At 31.8% G+C, this 20,089-nt stretch overlaps 1 protein-coding gene across 1 annotated transcript in view; it reads right to left on the bottom strand.

Moving 5' to 3' along the window:
• The window catches only part of LOC148611429 (F-box/LRR-repeat protein 2-like), a 39,266-nt gene that overhangs the window by 16,126 nt on the left and 3,051 nt on the right, over positions 1–20,089 (bottom strand). The window contains exons 2-7 of the mRNA XM_088592045.1: positions 15,853–15,923; positions 5,438–5,492; positions 4,164–4,238; positions 3,503–3,597; positions 1,916–1,984; positions 1,085–1,180 (exon numbers count right to left, since the gene is read on the bottom strand). Coding sequence (XP_088448171.1) covers positions 1,085–1,180; positions 1,916–1,984; positions 3,503–3,597; positions 4,164–4,238; positions 5,438–5,492; positions 15,853–15,923 — 461 coding nt within the window. The remainder of the gene's footprint in view (positions 1–1,084; positions 1,181–1,915; positions 1,985–3,502; positions 3,598–4,163; positions 4,239–5,437; positions 5,493–15,852; positions 15,924–20,089) is intronic.

Below are 20,089 nucleotides of genomic sequence, written 5' to 3'. Positions count from 1 at the left end.
CAGAACCAACAGTAGACAAGTAACCTGTCTAAATAAAACCAAAAGTAAGCAAGTTACCTGTCTAAACAGAACCAAGAGTAGAGAAGTTACCTGTCTAAACAGAACCAACAGTAGACAAGTAACCTGTCTAAACAGAACCAAGGGTAGACAAGTTACCTGTCTAAACAGAACCCAAAGTAAAACAAGTGACCAGTTCAAACCAAGTATTTCCTAAAGATCCCTAAAATCATTTACATTGTATTTGAACCAGAGCCAACTTTATACCTGCCTGAACAAAGTAAAATCTCCAATCTAAAAGATTTCATTGGGTACAGTTACAAATCATATTGACGGGTGTAAAATGTTTTCCACTTGTGATTGTTACCATAAAATTTGGAATTCCATAAGTGCATAATTTATCTATAAAATTTGAAGTAACTAGATATCATTGAAATGGATTCCATCTCTGTGGGCTCAACTGAGATAAAAATTATGTACACCAGCAATGCTTAACAAATTCAATTGATCACACAAAACTCATTAGAGTTGACACACATCTGTGCAAAAAGTACAGTTAAGGTCAAAGGTCACTACCCATAGTACATGACACATCGTCTTAAGATGATCTACCCACATGCCAAATATAAAATTTACAGCCTGGACTCAAGTTTGTCACTGAAAATAACAGAAATTTGACCTTGAGGTCAAAGTTCGGGGTCAAAGGCCACTATCCATGATACGGGACACATGATTTTACTTGATCTACCCACATGCAAAACATCAAAAGCCTACATCCAAAGAAAAAAGTTACAGACCTGACATAGTTTGTAATTGACTCGCGCATAGAGCAATCACATAGGGTGGCCCCACTTTTTGTGGCGGGGCCCTAATTTAATATTTCAACACCATATATTTGGTAAAATTTTGAATCTGCAATTATGATTCAAATTCTCAGCTAAAGGTAACAACCAAAAAGGCATGTCCTGTTCTGTGGTATTTAAACATTACAGAAAATAACTTAATATTTAAAATGTAATGTTCACTTGTTAATACATTGGAACTTAAAAAATAATTCATTGTTACATTTCAAATTTGTGGAACTAACCTCAGAGCCTTGAGTGAGTTGTTAGTTATCTGTTGACAAGAACTAATATCTAACCAGTGTAACTTATGTCCAAACTTCCCAAGTTGTTCACAAGTTCTGTTGAGAAATAAAACTTTATGTACAAAAATGTTCAAATAATCATTCTTTTCGAATAACATATATTTTTAAATAAGAACTGAAATATATAGTTGTCTTGGATTAAAAATTATCAAAACTTGTAATAATTTCGGAATTTATATAATTAGTCCAAAAATTATTTACCAACTAACCACTACTATGACGTCACGACAAAAGATATTTGTAAATTTTTCATATCTTTTTTTTACTTACATAAACTCCTAGCCATAATGGCATAACAAACTCTCCTTTGGTAGTGGTTACTTTAATAAGATTTTTTTCACACATTTTCTAAAAACCAAATATAATTCCAGATTCGTATGAAATCCTGTATTAATTATATTATCTAATACTTTTCTCCTTTTTAGTTTGATCCATAAAACTAACTATACATAATAATTAATTAAGTATTAAATGGATTAGTTCTGATACATGCCATCAAAATTTAATAAATTTTGATTAAAATTCCAATCCATGGGTCTCTTCACATTGCAATTTAATAAGTAAAGACAGATATAGGAGAAATAAAAAAATCATTATTCTCTTTTTCATAAATAATTACCAATACAATAGGATTTTCACTACATACCATGACAATGCATCCAATGTAATATCAATTATGAGAACAAGTAGGCTAAGATTATGTAATGCTACAAATGTATCACAATTGTAATATAGTCCAGATTTTATGGTATTTTTTTTAACTATACTTACACATCTGTTATTTCTTTACAATTGTTAAGATTAAGTTCCTCTATGTTTCTACATTGCTGTGCAAATATTCTAAAATAAAAAAAGATATGGTTTTACATTTTCTTCTCCATTGACTGAAATGCAACACATAGAAAACATTAGGATTCCAGGTTTGTAATGTCAGATTAGTGTGTGTGTGTTTTCTGCAATAAGATTAGATATCTCAATTCCTTAAGTTTAGATATTTTCAAGTTAACTAGCATTTTTTTTACACTTTATCTAGAAATCACAGCGAAACCTGTCTAAACCCAACTCAAACTTTAAAATTTAGTTCAGTTTATACAGGTGTTCAGTATACAAAGGTTTAAAAAATATATTTAAACTTAAACAATGTGACTACAAAAATGTCTGGTTTAGACAGGTCTTCAGATTAATCAAGGTTCAGTTTGGACAGGCCTTCAGATTAATCAAGGTTCAGTTTTGACAGGCCCTCAGATTAATCAAGGTTCAGTTTGGACAGGTCTTCAGATTAATCAAGGTTCAGTTTAGACAGATCTTCCGATTAATCAGGGTTCAGTTTGGACTGGTTTCACTGATTCTTTATATTACAACAGAACTCAATATCTTATCCCAGCAATGCATTGCTATGAAAACAACATTGTTAAAAGTTCCATCTAACTCTTTTGACAACTCATCCAACCCAAATTTGCTGAAAAAAAATCTAGATCTAACATCTCTCATTTCTACAATTTTTGTTCAAACATAAATTCCTGACAATATGCACATCCCAATATGGTAATTTAACACACTACCAAGTTTCATAACAATCCTGCAAGTCATTGCAGGGGAGTTGCAGACAATACATTAGACCAAATATTGCTGAAAAACATACAAGTCATCATTACTACTATTTTTGCCCAAATTTCAATTCCTGACACCTCCATGTGGTTATATTACATCCCACAAAGTTTCAAAACAATGATGCAAGCTGTTTAGAAAATAGTAGCGGACAAACAGATGGACAGACAGACAGGATAAAACCATAAATAAACCTCTATTCTTTGTTTGCAGGGGGTATAAAACATAACAGACATTCCTTATAATCTAATTTTAGTATCAAAATTCAACAAGTAAACCACTGAAAACGTTGATGATGATATCACAGTCAAATACACAATTTGGTTTATAAGAGGATGGACACATTTTTTTATCCACTCAGAAAGTGTTAATTCTGAAATAAAATTATTCTTACATACTATCATTTTATTCAAATCAGTTATATTGGCATACAAATGTCTTGATGTTCAGATATAAATCACTTTAACATGAACGAGATCTTGAACTTAATGAAGTAGTTATATAACCCTTTGACCAATTAACTTGTCATTTGTGAAGCAGTTATTTCCCACTACTGCCATAAATATGACCTCACTCCTCCTTTTGTAGATGTGTACTAAGGTATGAATGTGACCTTGCCCTTGATAATCCAGTTGTGTATCTATCCTCCTCCTTTGTGTTGCAGTTGTGAACCCCTTTGACTAAATTAATCTTGCCCTTTTAACTTTAAATTTAGAACAGTAAGACAGGTGACCAGCAATTTAGGCTTACTTTAATGCATTATCTGTTATACTTTGACAGCCTCGTAGACTGAGTGATTTTAAAAATCCTCCACAACGTTTAGATATATTTTCCACAACAGGTCCCTACAATGAAAAAAAATATATTGATAAATAATTAGTACAATGTATAATAAATACATGTGAAGTTAATCAACCTTCATTTGTGTCTTATGGGATTCCTTCTATAAAATGCATGGTAAATTATATCTAAATATTTTATTTTCTTTGGACAAAAGTCTTTGGTTTTAGGTCATTCTGAGTTAATTTCTTGGTTCTCAGACAGGTATTGCTTCTCACTTTTTACTGTCCCAAAATAGTGGTGAGGGTAATTTCTACAGTTAATAGCTAGAAAAAAGCTAGGGAAATGATTTTTGTTTTTTTTTATTTTATAGATTTGGCAAAAAAAATATGCAATGAGGCATCTTCAAATGGGGTGAGAGAAGGCCTGTGAAACAAGGAATTAACTTTGGATGGCCTATTGCTTTTTTTTAAGCAAATAGTATTGATAATTTTGGTTTTTTAATAGTGTTTCTATTATGATTACTCTTTTCATGCTTACCACAGAATTGTAGCATTACATCAAATGATGAGGTATGTAACCCTCACTGGTTCAAATGATAGTAGTTTAATATACTGAGCAAATAACTTACCACAATATCACGTTGGAACTCAAACAGATCTACTCTTTGCCAATTACTTCCATCTAATGCCAATAAATTCCAAAACTGTAAAATAATACATATCATATATAAGCCCAATTAAGAAACTTACAACAAAACAAGACCATAAGTTATTCAGTACCAGAACTAGAATGGCACTACAATGGCAGATCAAGAGGGCTGCAGGGGTAGGTACCCCTTTTAGTTGTTGACAAATGTAAATTTTGTACAAAATTTGGACAAAAATGAGCAACGACACTCTGAAACCTCTTTAACCTGGATCCTGCTCTTTCTCAAAATGGATCCAGCATTACCTTATATAAATATTTCTGTTCGATACCAATTAAGCTCTAGAACTTAAGCACTAGGCAAAGAAAGAAAACAGGTAATTGATACAAGGAGGTTATTTAGTTGTTAGACATTGATGATATCTTGACAGCTTCATGGCCTGTAACTACATTATTGTCCTATTAGCGGGTTTCACAACTAAATTTCGTTAGCAGGAGAAATGAAATTGGTAAATTATATGGTAACTAACAAGCTCTTGCATTTAATAAATACATTACCATAACTAGTGCTTTAAACATGAGCTTAAATTCAAAGTTATATGTTTAATCAAGTCAGCTGATTTTGAAAAAAAAAAATTAAAAGTTGACAAAAACCTGTATGAAAAATGTATTGAAAATGCAAAACATATGATTTTTAAAGACTTTACATTAAGAAGTAATGAGGGACTTATTGACATGATTATTTAGACCACTTTCTGATTTGTCAGATTAACATGTTTCAATGTGTTCATTGATGATGATGCTTATTTGTTACTTCTTCCGTTAATGGGCATTTTCAAGTTGAGACGACCCATATCAGATGAGTGTCTTAACACAATCTTCAACTGGTATTTCAAAGGCGTCATAGTTCAAATTACGTGGAAAACAGAATTTCATGGACTGTAGTTGATATTTTCCTAGTACTGATTACATTTGGACTTTGTGATTTTGCACACAATGTCACAATGGAAGTTGCAATAACTGATGACCATTTTCTCACAAAAATGAGAAGGTTATTCCTATTTTAAGCCATGTGAAATTTACTTAAAATATAGTGAGATGAAACATACAATATTAAAGTGGAACATCACTTGGAAAAGATGTGTAAATTTTAACATATGGTTGAAGACTTCATTTTGAGCTTTTGTAAAAACCTATTATTCTCTCTATATCTATTTTAGTAAAGATTTCTTGTGTATATTTTCAGTTTATACAAACCTTAGATACTTTAGCACAGCGACATAAGGAAACAACATCCAAAAATGAAAATATTCTGAAAAAATAAAAATAAAGATTAGTTTTTGTGTTAGACTGGTAACATAAGTACTCTACCATTCATACATCTTGTAAATCAAGCTACATGCAATTTGAGTTGATAACTTTATCTATAAATTTCTTTCTATGCAAGGCTTTAAGGAAATACTTATAAAATCAATTAAAACATTGAAGACACTAGCCCACATAAATACCATGCACATAGACTGACAGGGATAAATGGCTTAAAATAGCCCCAATCACGGAGAAATGTTACCTTCAAGTGAACTTAAAAAACTCCATCTATGGCCAAAAAAAAATTATAATCTTGTTTCCTGCTACCAGCAAGAAAAACTAGGGTAGGTAGGTAGGGAAATTCTTTTATTTTTCAAAAATATTTCACATTGAGTTAATGGGAAACAATCTAGACTTTAACAGAGCTTGAGATAAAATGGCCATAAAATGTTTAAGAGTAAGCAAAAAAAAACTAGGGTAGCAGGAAACATGCATATTATTTCTTAGCCTAAGGCCTCATTAAGTTGATAAGTTGGTTCTTAGATTCTCCCTCGTCACTTCTGTCATATCAATAAAACTGAAACCAAAAAATCTCCTCACTATTACTTTTTCTGTCTATGAATAATGTAAAAGTTCCCTCATTACATTATAAGGGACAACAAAATGGTAAGAAGCATGTAATGTCTCCCCACCTCTTGATTTTCATAAAAAATGACCTGAGAACAATTTTTTTTTAATTTTTAAGAGACTACCATTAATAGCAATTTAGGAACATGGAAGAATTGTACATGCATATAAATTTCCTTTTAGAGAAGTAATGCAAAAAGTGAAGATTATTACATTCTTCATATTAACAACAGCTAACAATTTCAGAATACAAAATTTTGCAACTTTTATACCAAGATACCATGACTTCAGCCTGGTTCTAAGAAGGACTTGTACATAAATTAAATACTGAGTTTTACATAACAGCTATGAAGGTGTCTACAAGTGTTCTAAATAAAACAACATGAACTGTTATAAGTACTGGTATATGCTATAACAACAAATTAAGAAAATTATCCTTAACAGAAAAATAACATTCATTTATCACTCTAATTGCAGAACAGCATAAATTGTCCAATACAACTCAAATTTCCAATACACCAGTCAGCAAGTGTGCTTCTCAATTACAGTGTAAAATAATAAACATCTCAAAATAAAACATCTATCAAACCAAATGAAACAAGGGATTTGAATACTTTGTAAATGGTCCAAGGTGGTGATTTAACATAGGGGAAAACCATACAAAATGTATGTATGCCCCCTAAAATTGAGGAAAATGGGATTTTTTGCATGAAATCTTTATTTTTCACAAATTCTATCCAAAAAATGTTTTTCTACCCTTTTGCTTGGCCTTTTATTTTATTTATGCCCACCCCTGATCTGAAATCCTGTATCTGCCCCTAGGGTCACATTCAAACTCCTGCAGTTTATTGTGTTTTTTTTTAAATCCTAGACTATCATTAAACTATCCCTATTTTCATACACATTGTTTCCCAATTGATCTCAAAGTATTGTTTCCACTTACAGAAAAATAATTCTTTTTGTAAATATTGTCCTCCCATACATTTTACATTATTTTCTCGAATTTGTCTAAAGTATTGTTTTGCTTTCAGAATATTCCCATGTTACCTAGTATCAGCGATGATACACAGAAAGTTGGCAAATAGTTGACCTATCCTTCATCTTCCCACTATCGAAACCTTGTGATGTCTTTTAAAATAAGTTGGCATGATATTCATATGCACCAAATCTCATGACAATTGACCTAACTTTCAATTTGACCTAAATCTGAAGAGCAAGTGGGGTCAAGAATGATACTCAGACTAAAATCCATGCTCAAATACCTTAATTGAGCAGGCAAGATGACATGTTAGTAGATTAAGCCAATTCATACCATAAACTTGACTTTGGAATATTTTCTTCCAGTTGAAATCGACTGTTTAATCTCAATAACCATTTAAGTGATGTTACAGTCACACTTATCTTAACATGACATGATTACAGGAAAAACTAAATTAACAATAGCACTGCCTATATTCAGTATAAAATACAATCTAATCAATCAATAATTGACCTTTGACCTTTAAACATCAGTATGGCTTAGTGATGGCCCTCTATTCTACATTATTTAAAGAAATTTATTTTTAATAGCAGAATAGATAATCAATGCAGTTTAAAGCTTCAAGTACAAGTATCAATAAATGACATGTATATCATTGCAGCTAGACTCACTTGCAGTAAGAAGGGTGTTGCTGGTAGAGCAGAACATGCTTTCCCTTGATGTGTTGTCATTCCCTGTTTTTTGTGGAGTTCATGTTACAAGTGCTTTATTTTTTTTGTGTGGTGTCCTGTTTTCCTTATCTTTTATCTTGTAATTACTTTGTATTATGTATGCTAGAGTGTGTATCATTTCTGTTCCCTGTACTCATATGTAGATCTACGCAGTACTTTGATTATGATGTTTGTGAATTGTCCTTTCATTATTTTCTATAAAGGTGGAATTGACCCTAAAATTTTACATATTGGTATATGCAAAAGACCTGACCACTGCCATATTATCAAACAGTGAAATGATAGAGTCTGTCATTACTTTCTCCATTTCTGTTTCCGTCTAGAAGCAGTAACCTGGCCATTATATGCAAGAGACATACACAGCATTATTTCTTTTGAAATAGTTACATGAAATCTCCTCTCTTTTTTCATTATACCCAATCAAAATTCTGTCTACCAAGGCAACACAAAGCATGGTATCCCTTGGCCATATACACATTTGATTCAGAGACCTTGCCCTTTGACAATGAAAATCATTCAAGTTCAAGATAACTAGAACAGGTTGGGAGACAAGTTTAGTGAAAATATGTATATTTCAGAACCTCTATAAATGTGTATATGATGATCAGATGGAAGGAAGAATGGACAGAAGCATATAACTGTATCCTTGACAAATAGAATTTGTTTAATGAGGGGATGCTTATATTCACTAATTTCCTGCATGACATTTAAGTAGCTCATTAATTTAGACAGATATCAAAGACATTTAAAGAGATCAGTATTTATTCAATAGTTAAATATCTTCAGAGTTTTAACCATAAACCATTACTGACACTAGTGACCTTGAACTTATCCCACACATGCAGCTACAACAGGAAAATAATCAGACTAATTAAATAATCACTTCGCTACCTGTAAGTCTTGGATCACTGAATCATAGAATCAATAGTTAAACACAAAACTGTCTCGCAGGTAAAAATGCTGATATTGACACATTTGGAATTTCCATTCCTTAAAAAAAAGCTCAATTTGCCTTACGTTTTAAATCATTTAGCAATAAACCCTTTTGCCTTAATACTGAGTATGCATGATACATGTATAAAATTTCAATTAGGTAGGGCTTCGGGTAAAATGAAGAAAAAAAAATTCTTGCAAAAGTAAATAATGTTCATGCACAATCCTGAAGATGAAAGGGTATACTTTCCAGAAGTGCATGTACTTTGTTTTAAGAGTAATCAACTTCAAGGAACCAAGATTATAGTTACTAACATAGTCATGAAAAAATACAGTAAATTAAATACAAATGTATTTCAAAATAAAAAAAATCAACTGCAATACATGCAACTATACAAGTTCACTACTATTCTAAGATTTGAATTTTAAGTGAGAAGATCAAGCTAAATGGCCTTGGCATAAAAAGAAGTTCTGATATGCAGAATTAAGAAGATCTTGATCTTGAAGAAAAAGCTAAATATATTTTTCCACAGACTGAAGTTTCTTTACTTTATGCACTTACAGTAATTTCATTGGGTGAGTTAAGATATTATACCAAACAGTATTGTGACACCTAGGTTAGACTAGACTAGGAGAGACAAAGGAACAATGGACATGTTTGTACAATGTCAATAATATATTTACTATGTCACCAATACTTTTAGGATAATCCTGTTATAGTCAACATCTATAACATTATGTCAGTAAGTACTCCAAGTAATTACATTTTTATAACCTATAAGACCCTTTTATTTGGTTTTAAGTCATTTATACCTCAGTATATGTCATAGTTTGTTTTAGTATGTTGGGCCTTTTATATACAATAATATGTAATGAAAGACTTCAATGATTTTAGTTTGGTTTATTTGGTAAGAGAAATGCCAATGTAGGAGCAACTGATTCATTTTATCAAACCATGAGTTAAAACCCATGTAATGATTAGTTGTTTTCATTACAAATGTGATCTCTGAATTTGAAGTAAAAAAAATGATTAGAGGGGCATTTAAAAAAAAAAAATGAACGAAACTACACAACACTCACAAAGCAATCAACAATCTGTGAGAAAATTACAAATGTGACATTGAACAATGATGTACAAAGTAAAATAACATTTAACAAATTCCACTAAAAACTAGGAGTTAGGACTAGGTGTGCAGGTAGGGTAGAGGAAATCAAGGGAACCTGGTTTTGAATGGTAATCGACAGAACATAATCCAAGGATAAAGATAGATATGGAAAATAGATACACACAACAAAGGATATGAAATAACTAAAATAATAGGTACAAAGAAATGAATGAAAATAAATGAGCAACGGGACACCCCTGAAAACTGTGAACATGGATTAGATTAAGTGTCCTCTGTTTTTCTAGAAACACCCATGGCATTGCTAAAAAAAAGGTCATATCTAGGTAGATGAAAGAGGAAAGATAAACAATGACACAGTGAACAAACCAATTCTCATAGTGAAGTCAGATACACCATTCCAATCCTTTGTTTTCCCATAAATAACTGCAGCATTTGGAACTCCACTGACATATTTTTCAAGTTATTTATTATAAATTCAGTCTATTTTCCCCCAAAAAAAACTTCTATTTCTCTTTTTTTACCATTTGTACATTATTAACCATGTAAGCACTTTCAAGGGCAATAATTCTAACAAGGAGTTGTCCAACAATTTTGACTCAAAAAAGACTTTGGTAGGACTTATCATAAGGATCAATCTATCTATTATAGTTTTCAAGACTATGGCTGAAGACTGCTAAAAAACATAATTTTTTGCCTGTATAGGGCAATAACTCTAACAAGAAGTTGTCTGAAAAAACAAAAGGGAGAAAAATCACTTTACATAATGTTCAAATACATGTCAATGGATAAACATCATGAGATAAGCTCTAATAAAATGTAACATAATACGCCTATTTAGATGATTGAAATGGTAATAGTAGATATCTGTTGTCAACATTTGGCTCCAAGCAAGAACTGTTAATGCAAGATTTGCATTAATTACAATAGGAAAATCACTAAACCAAGCCAAAAAAGATCTTAAAATACTGATCAGGTCATAATTCAAAGCTGAAACCATAATTTGTTTTATTCCATTTTAAAGTCAACAGAGCCAGTGAAGGATAAGGTACATTAACATACTAAACTAGCCTTCTTGACATTGTTGAGTAACATACCAGTTAAAGTAAACAATCAACAATGCAGATGTATAATAATGACAAAGTACTTATATTCATGGATACCATTTTTAGTGGTTAAGGGAAAAACACCACTTTGTAGATTCTTAATAAATTTGTTGATTTGACAACTCTAACATACAACTGAATGGGTAATTTCAATTTCGTTGGGATCCAATAAAAACATGAAAAATGATACCCTGTTAACAATAATGCTTACAAAGTATTATATATAGTTTATTTCCTATTTTTTTTTATTAGTAGGTTTCAATTAAAAGAAATGTTTTGAAAATGGCATGAATCCAATTAAATTTGTAATTTCAAAACACTGAATGTGTGTATTTTGTGAAAAATTACCTTTATCGAAGTTAGTGATTTTGCTCTTTATAGCAAGTTTAAGCAAAACACAATGAAAAAAAAACACAACATCTATGTATCTTTTTACCAAGATTAATTTATTTTGAAACCACAACTGAAATGAAATCTTCGGAGGAAAAGCAATATGATTTTAAACCAGTAAGAGATTACAAATCTCCAGGTCCATCCACTGATGATCATAGACCTGGAAGTGGACAGAGTACATGCCCAAAGAGCCACACCCTTCAATTAAAGACACCACAAACTATTCATTTTTATTCAGAAAATCCTATGGAAGAGAAGACAAGGAATAGTAAGTTGAAGGATTTATCCACCAGACTATCTGTGCAGGTGTTATATAATATCTTCAACAATTGTACATTTTCTATTCAAACCTAAAATATTCAGTTCACTGTAATACTATGCTTAACTACTGTGTGCTGAATAATTATAACAAGTACCAGCTATGTAGATGGCCAAAATAAGTTATAATTGTACCTAATCTTTTGAAAATTTATAGTTGTCATAATGATTTTTATTGATTCGTTACTCAAGAATTTCTAAGTTTTAGTTTTAAATCTTCCGTGATGAAATTTTATACAGAAATCTACAAATTTAAACAACCATTTTTCTTAACAATCAACATCTCACCATTAAATTTCTCATCACATAACACTGCCTTAAACATCAACTGCAGACAATTCAATTTCTAACAGATTTATTGTATTCTATTTCAGATTATAAGAGAAGCAAAGTATTCAATTTTATTCAAGAAAATTTGGTTTTCAAAATATCCAATATTTGTGCAAAACTATGCAAACATTCGCTCACTGCAGCATGACTGTGTTTTAATATCTATTGGTACTGAATTAGTATGCCAACCTCTGAATGTCAACTACTGAATACTTGACAAATTAATACCTCTGCTTACTGGATTTTCGATAAGATAAATAAAACTGCATATTTACTTTCCATTCTATCTCTGTCATGGCCATAATTGCAGCTAGATAGCAGAACATTTACCAGAAAATCAGTGTCAATAAAAATCAGGAAACAAATAGAATGATCAATGAATCTTCTAATTAGACAAAATGGAAATAAGATGATTTCTCTCACATTATTTCTTTCTTAACAAGAATAGGTTAGAAACCTTAGTAGATCAGGAGTGTTTTGTGAAAGATAGATCAGTGAGAACTGCATCAATGACAACTTGATACCACAAAAGGGCTTTTGAAAACGGCCATAATTCAATAACATTCACAAAGCCTGTAACTTTAACAACAATACAATGTACATTTAGATTAAAGAAGGAGATCACTATCACAAAAACATGTTTTGAAGAATAAATGTATGGAAATGCAAAGAATTTTGGATATACTACACTTCATCAATACTTTTTTATCAGTATTTCATGTTTCATACTATGACTACATGAAGACACATATGTTGCCATGCTACGTTTACCACCCGGGGTATACACTCATTCATACAGGAAGCTCATATAGAAGCACAACCATAATGCTTAAAACATGTGTCCCATCTATATAAAGCAACATACTAAATTTGAAATCAACCCTTCCTTTGGGAGCAGGGATAATTGCAACCATATTGAGATGGACAGAATGAAGAATGGTTGAACAAGTTGATTCCAATAATTACCACCCACTGGTTCAGTAGGGGTATAAAAAACGAAATCCTTCTCACATGAATACATTCAAAATCATCAAGTGATGAAAAAAAGGTTAGTTATATTTTTCAATAGACAAGAATTAGACCTTAAAGAACAAAACACATGTACAAATGTAGGTCAAGAAAGGAAGATCTATCACATGGAACATCAATCTTGACCAATCACCTAATGACCAACAAGATAATCACAGGGAATTCATTGATTTCTTGTCCAGCCTAAATAGCATGAACAGATTTAAGCTTAGAGCAATACAAGACTGGCACAAAATATAGAATGAACTAAAGACGATTCCTTGGACTGTAATGGATCAAATATGTATATACAATAGATCCAGTCTAAACTGTTCCCTATAGAAACAGAAACAACTGTCTTTTTAAATAACCAGGTACGGTCTGTGGTTCATACATATCATTATCAATACATTTTGAAACTGTTCAAACCGAAAAACTTTCAGTCCAAACAGAGTTTGGGTTTAACGGGTGCTGTATTCTCACTTTAAATATGACGAAACAACTTTGATTTTATAAATTACAAATACCATATCAATTCCTATCTAACCAATGTGTGCCCAGTTGTGTTTTCAATCAAAAAAAATATCAAGTATCAATACGTAATTAATATACATATAAACATTACAATCAAAAACCAACTTCATTAGAATAAACCTCAAATTGCAAACAAATGGCAACTCTTTTGTTGTACCCAAGTATAATGTCTGCCCTGTGGTATGAGGGACTCCTCATAATTCATTGAAGACCCATGGGGGGCCTTGAGCTGACATTTACATCCCGGTGGGGTTGTCTCTTTGACATATACACCATACCTATTCTCATAATATTGTTTGTTCTAAACATCTACATGTATCTACTGATAGCAAGAAATGTAGTTCAAAAGAACTATAATATTGTACAAAATATACATTTTTTGGCAACTTTAGTCATTATTTCAAAACACAGGAACTTTGAACTTTTTGTTATGTTCCAACAACATGTACATATATGTAATTAATGCAAGGCCTTTTACATTCTTTAATTTTCTTTAAAAAGTAAACTGTTCCCACCAAAGTACTCTTGCAATGGCATAGCACAGGTTTGTATATTCACCTGTCCCAAGTCAGGAATTTCTGGCCTTTATATGTCTTATTTCATTTTCACCTTCAGGTTATTTTTTATGTAACTTGAGAATAAAGCGGCAACTCTTTCTCTATACCTGTGTATAATGATATTTTGGGACCAGCTACAGCCTGCCCTGTGGTATAAGGATTTCCTCATTGTTCATTGAAGACCAATGCATGGCCTTGGGCTGACAATTTCACCTGGTGGGGTTGTTGTCTCTTTGACATATACACCATATCTATTCGCGTTATATTTGTATCAATATCGATTAAACAAAGAAAAGAATGCCTGGTAATAGAAGAAATAGACTCTTTCATTCAATTGCTTATTCTACCTTTGTAGTGTTTAGAAACAAATCAAGCACATAGAAACATCTCTGTGGCTGGCAATCAACTATGCAGTAACTAATTCGATAAAGTTTTAACACTTCCCCTAAAGGAAATGTTTGTACACATTAGTGCAATAAATTAGTCATTCATTATGTTCAACTACTGGGTTTATTCAAATCTTGAAATGTTAAAACCTTAAAAAAATGAAACTAAGAAACAATTAAGATGAGTCAGTCATGAGTCAATGCTCTGACTGTCAGTGACACTTAGTAGGAGCGTGAATGACCTGAAATTGACTAAGCAATTCAGTTATACAAAAACAATTACTGTCCTCAACTTTTAAAATCTGTACCCAATTATCCTGAAGAATAATGATTGGCACAACACAAAGCACGTCTATAAAATCCCTTCATAAAGACATATTCGGCTAGGATATTGATCCACATCTTAAATCAATGATATTTCCATGAAGTCATAAACCTTGGAGCATAATTCCATGTTTTTCACAACAAATTTATTAACCTCTAGAAAATTGGACAATGGATTTTGGTGCATATTGCATAATTTCCAACTTTAATCAGTAAATAAAGTTATGTCTGTAGTGTAAGTTGCCAGTAACAAATAACACAATACCTACTACTGGAATACAAAGTCAAGGGAGACAACTCTTTATCCTTTTTTTCTGATTAAGTAAGTGCCTGTAGCACAATTTTCAAATAAAATGACTCTTAATGTGTAGTCTGGTTGTCAATGACAACCTTAATAAAATTCAGATACAAAGCTGGAACACAAATATGAAATTAAGGGGAGGTAACTTAATCATCTACCAGGAAGTTCTTAAAAGAGATCTCATCTTTCTTATGCCAATTAAAAACAATGACTCCTTCCTTCCGTTTTAGTTTCAGAATTGTAAAGTACCTGTGTACCTTTGAAGTGTACCTTCTTATCCTCCTTAGCCAAAGTCATTTGGGCTTCAGCTTGTTACAGATTTTGCTGCTCTATTCACAGGTTTGAAAAAAATATGTGTAATAATCTAATAGCATTTTTTTTTCAAAGTTAATGCCAATGTGTCCTTTAAATCTACTTAGGCAATGATGCAAGCCAATTTTTTTTTGGAAAAATTCAATTTTTAAAGAAACTATTAGACCTATGTAATAAATGAATTTTGGATTGCTACTGAAGAATATTGTTCAATATTAAAGCATAGATAAAAAATTTATGAAATGTGAATTAATATGTAAGTTAATCAGATATACAATATACTAGTACCCAAAACCACCATGAATATTCAAATCTTACTTTCAGAGACACCTGAGCTAAGATTAATTTTGTAAAACTACACCAAAGGGAGGTAAGTAATTTCAATTAAACAACTGCCATACCTTAACAACAATTCTTTAGGGAGCTTCTTGTTTATTGGAGCATCATCATCAGCTATTGATATGTTGGATACCTGCGGAAAAAATCAAAAGTGACAAATTATTAATTACAAGTAAAAAAATAAGATGTGTCAATTTGATACGTACTCTCTCTTGGCATTTTACACTCGCAACATAGAATGACATAACATTTGTAAGTCTACATGAAGATGTACAGAATGTAAAGATGTACCAGAATTAAATTCATGTGACTTGGTGTTGAAAAGAGCTTTGAAATAAAACTTGTTGAGGCATGGTATAGATCAACACATCTAAAGACAATAATGGCTCCCAAACTATGAGGAATTTGAAAATAAAAAAAAATTGCTTCCCAAAAATAAAGCTGCGATCCAAACTAAATTTCATAGGAACTGAAGGACTCTTTAGTATTTCAAACAGAACATTACAATTTTGATTTAACATGGTCTGCATTTTTCTACCCATCTAACACAAACTATGGTTCACAGTGTACATGTACCAATTTTTGCTATTTAGCAATGTCTAAGGACAAATAAGTGCTATTACTTGCAAAAGCAAATTCTCATATGACTTCCAACAACATTAATACAAACAAATATGGCCAATTTTTTTCCAAAAGTGAAGATAAAAAAAATTATATTCATTGCAAAACATAATAAATTGTAGTACATTTGTAGCAAAGAATATTGATCAATCATCTGTCAAGTGAGTCTATCTATCTATCTATCTATTCTTTCTCAAATGAGACAAAAGGCCTCAATATTTTCTCTCCACTTAAGTCTATCATTTGCCAGCTTCTGTGCCTCTCCCCATATGAGCCCTTCATTTTTTAGCTCTGCAACATCTGTTCTAGGCCATGTCGTTCTTGACCTACAAGACTTTCTTTTTCTAGGTGTGGTCCATCTCATAGTGATGTTTAGTATTTGGTGCTGGTCCACTATGAAGATGTGACTGTCATCTCAAACATTTGTCTTTAATTCCAATACTGATACTTTGGTAGTTGGTTTTCTTCAGCAAGTCAATGTCTGAGATCTTCTTGAGCATAACTACATGAAGTTAGCATATTCTTTAAGACATCCATGGCAGAAGCTTTCAATTTTCTTCATGCGACTTAGTATTATTCTCCAGCATTCAGCTGCATATAAAAGCACTGATTTTACATTGGTGTTGAAAATTTTAGATGGATTTGATAGCCTGAATAGCCTGCAGGTAGACATTTCATGTGATTTTTTTTTTAATTTTTAAAATATATAAAATGGTCAAGGAAGAGTCATCTTTGCAAGCTTTAAGCTTTTATTAAAATCTTCAGTTTGAATGATCTCCATTAGCAAGTATTTGAAACCAACCACCTTGCTTCCTGAGAATGCATCTACAAAATGAATCCAAATCCACTGATAGGAATTAAGAATTAACCTCTTAAAATATAAAATGGTTTGAGACTATAATTATTCTCCCTTCCCAAGCGTCATGCCCTCGGGTACTTATCCAACCATCAACGAGTTCACCAAACTCATAGTTTTCATGGAGAAGTGATTTCAATGAACAATTCAAACTTTGTTTGGAAGTAATGTAACATACATGTAGTTGATGCAAAAATTCAAAGTTCAACAGAAACTTTGTTATAGTAAGTCTTGCCAGGCATGTTTAATTCTAACTAGAAAAAAATTCTTCCCAATATTTAACTAATGGTACCTGCCATACATAATTCTCTTTTGATTGTGTCAAAAGCTACTATTAGCACATCTATAATTATTCCTGTATTATTTATGTATTACCACTTGCAGCTCATTCATTAACTCTAAGAGATACACCATTGACATAAGTTAAAATCTAAATACACCAGCACCTTCTTTATGCTGTGCATTGATGCAGCATGCACATAATTTATATTTTAGCAAATAATCAATTAACCCTTGTCTAAGCTATTAATTAAATTGGCAAAAAAATAAACAGTACTTTTGAATTATCAGAGAAAAGTTTTCTGTTTAGATTATGCATTTTCCACTGCTTGTCAGAAACATTTTTATCTATCTTTTTGCCTGAAACCAGATTGTCGACATTAGGAGCTTACTTATCACAGACCCTTCCTCCTTTCTCAGTTGGTATCAAGAAACACAGCTGTTTCATAGACAATATGATACAAAGAATTAATAATTATGCCAGATCAAATGTCTATTAATAGCAAATATATCTTTTCATTCTTCATTCTAATGCCATGTACAAGCAATTAAGTAAAGAAGAAACTTGTTGTTATAACTAGAATGATAACATTAATGTTAATTTAGAAAAATTAGCAGTAGATCAGTAAACAATATATTACACTGTGTATCTGTTTTGTTCATTGCGCATTGAACGAAACTGTAGTTTTCATGATGCTAGAATATATTGTTTAGCACAATTTGCATTATAAGTTTCATAGCTTAATCTTTCAAATAATTAAAGACAGTCATTTCAGAGAACATTAAACTGTACTATTGTACAATGTAAGTCTTCGAGATCAGTTATTTCCTAGTCCTTAAATACTGGTATATTTACATTTGCATTTCTTTTCCTGTAAACTTAAGATTTAATTGTCATTTTACAGACAGGAGATGATTCAATAATGATCTTAGTATGGTGAAAATATGAGTAACAGGTAACAGAAGTTACAAAGCGAAAACCCAATGATTCTTCAGTTCTTCAATTTCTATTCTTTTTAACAGAGGCCATTAAGTTGCCCATTTATAATTTTCATTACAAACAACCAATGTATGCTTTGCAGAGCGCAGCTTGATACAATTACAAAGGGTGAACCCAGACCAGTTGGGGCAGTCGCAAATATGGACAAACCGTTCAAGCTTGATACAGCTCTGAATTTTTAATGTGCTTAAATATTACACAAAGGAAAAGAATTTGACCAAAAATCGCAGTGGCCCCTTATTCCTCAAAAGCACAACACTCAAAAATCAATCCCAGCCTTCTTTAGGGGGTATGGCATCTTTGGTACAATTTCAGAGATAACCAATCACTTTTACTCAAATAATCATCTGTGCATCAGGAAAAGCATGTATCTGGCCCCATTTTTGCCCTCATTCCTCATCAGTTCAATTCAAAGCACCCAAAATTGACCCAAGACTTCCTTTTGTGGTATAGCAACTTTTACTGTACTACAATTTCAAAGAGATCCACTTGCAATTAATTAAGTTCTACATGTAACTTATTGTCCTGATATCATGAAAATGCTTTTTTTTCCACTAATTTATAAACAGTTCAGATAATAACCCTGAAAACCAATCTATGACTTTCTTTGGTGGTAATGGCACCCAATGGAAAAATTTCAAAGAGATCCATTCACAATTAATCAACTTATTGTCAAGACATCATAAGAATGATTGTTTTTGTCCCTAATTCCTCAAAAAATTTTGAGTCACAACCCCAAAAATCAATCCAAGCCTTCATTTCATGGTATACCACCTTGTGGTATAATTTCATAAAGATCTATATGATTGAGGCTGAGTCTGGCTGACCACATGTTGGGTTTTCAACTGGTTTTCTAGTACAAACAGCATATTCATGTACAAATGGACATGTCTGCAGTGTAATTGTATAAAAAATATAAATATGTTGTATCACCTGGTTATTGCTCTTTTTAGCTGATATGGCAAACTGAAGTTTTGTTTGCTTAACAATGTCTCACCTATACAAATCTTAAGGGGTATACCTTTTCCACATTTTTTAAAAATTGCTGTGTTAATCATCATTCTAAATAAGTTCTGATTTACTTAATTGAGATACTGCAACAATATAAGAAACACTACCCACTCTATTTTTGGCATGTGACAGTGAACACAAATATTTTATGGCCTGAAGAAGACAAGATGTTCAACATTACCCACAAAACACATTTGGAAATCAAAAAACAAGCAGATGAAGAACAGGCCATACACACAACACAAAGGAACTAATGTAAAATAGACCCACAAAATATGGCCAACAGGAACCACAAAAAAAACTGCTAAACAAAAGTGTAGTTAACACATTATAGAATATCATGTTACAGATCATATCGAAAAGAAAAAGCTTCTACATGATGTACAAACATAAAAAAAATCAGAGTTGAACAAGACATACTGTACCAATAGTACATGTACATGTAGGTATGTGCGATCTATGACACACTGTCGACTACAACTCACACTCACAGCGATATGGTTCATGTGATTTGTTATAAGTTAGATATTGG

This window comes from Perna viridis, chromosome 7 (assembly GCF_037379345.1).
Source record: "Perna viridis isolate PV_CMFRI_1.1 ecotype Kerala chromosome 7, ASM3737934v1, whole genome shotgun sequence".
Taxonomy (NCBI): domain Eukaryota; kingdom Metazoa; phylum Mollusca; class Bivalvia; order Mytilida; family Mytilidae; genus Perna; species Perna viridis.
This window is presented reverse-complemented; position numbering and strand designations above follow the sequence as displayed.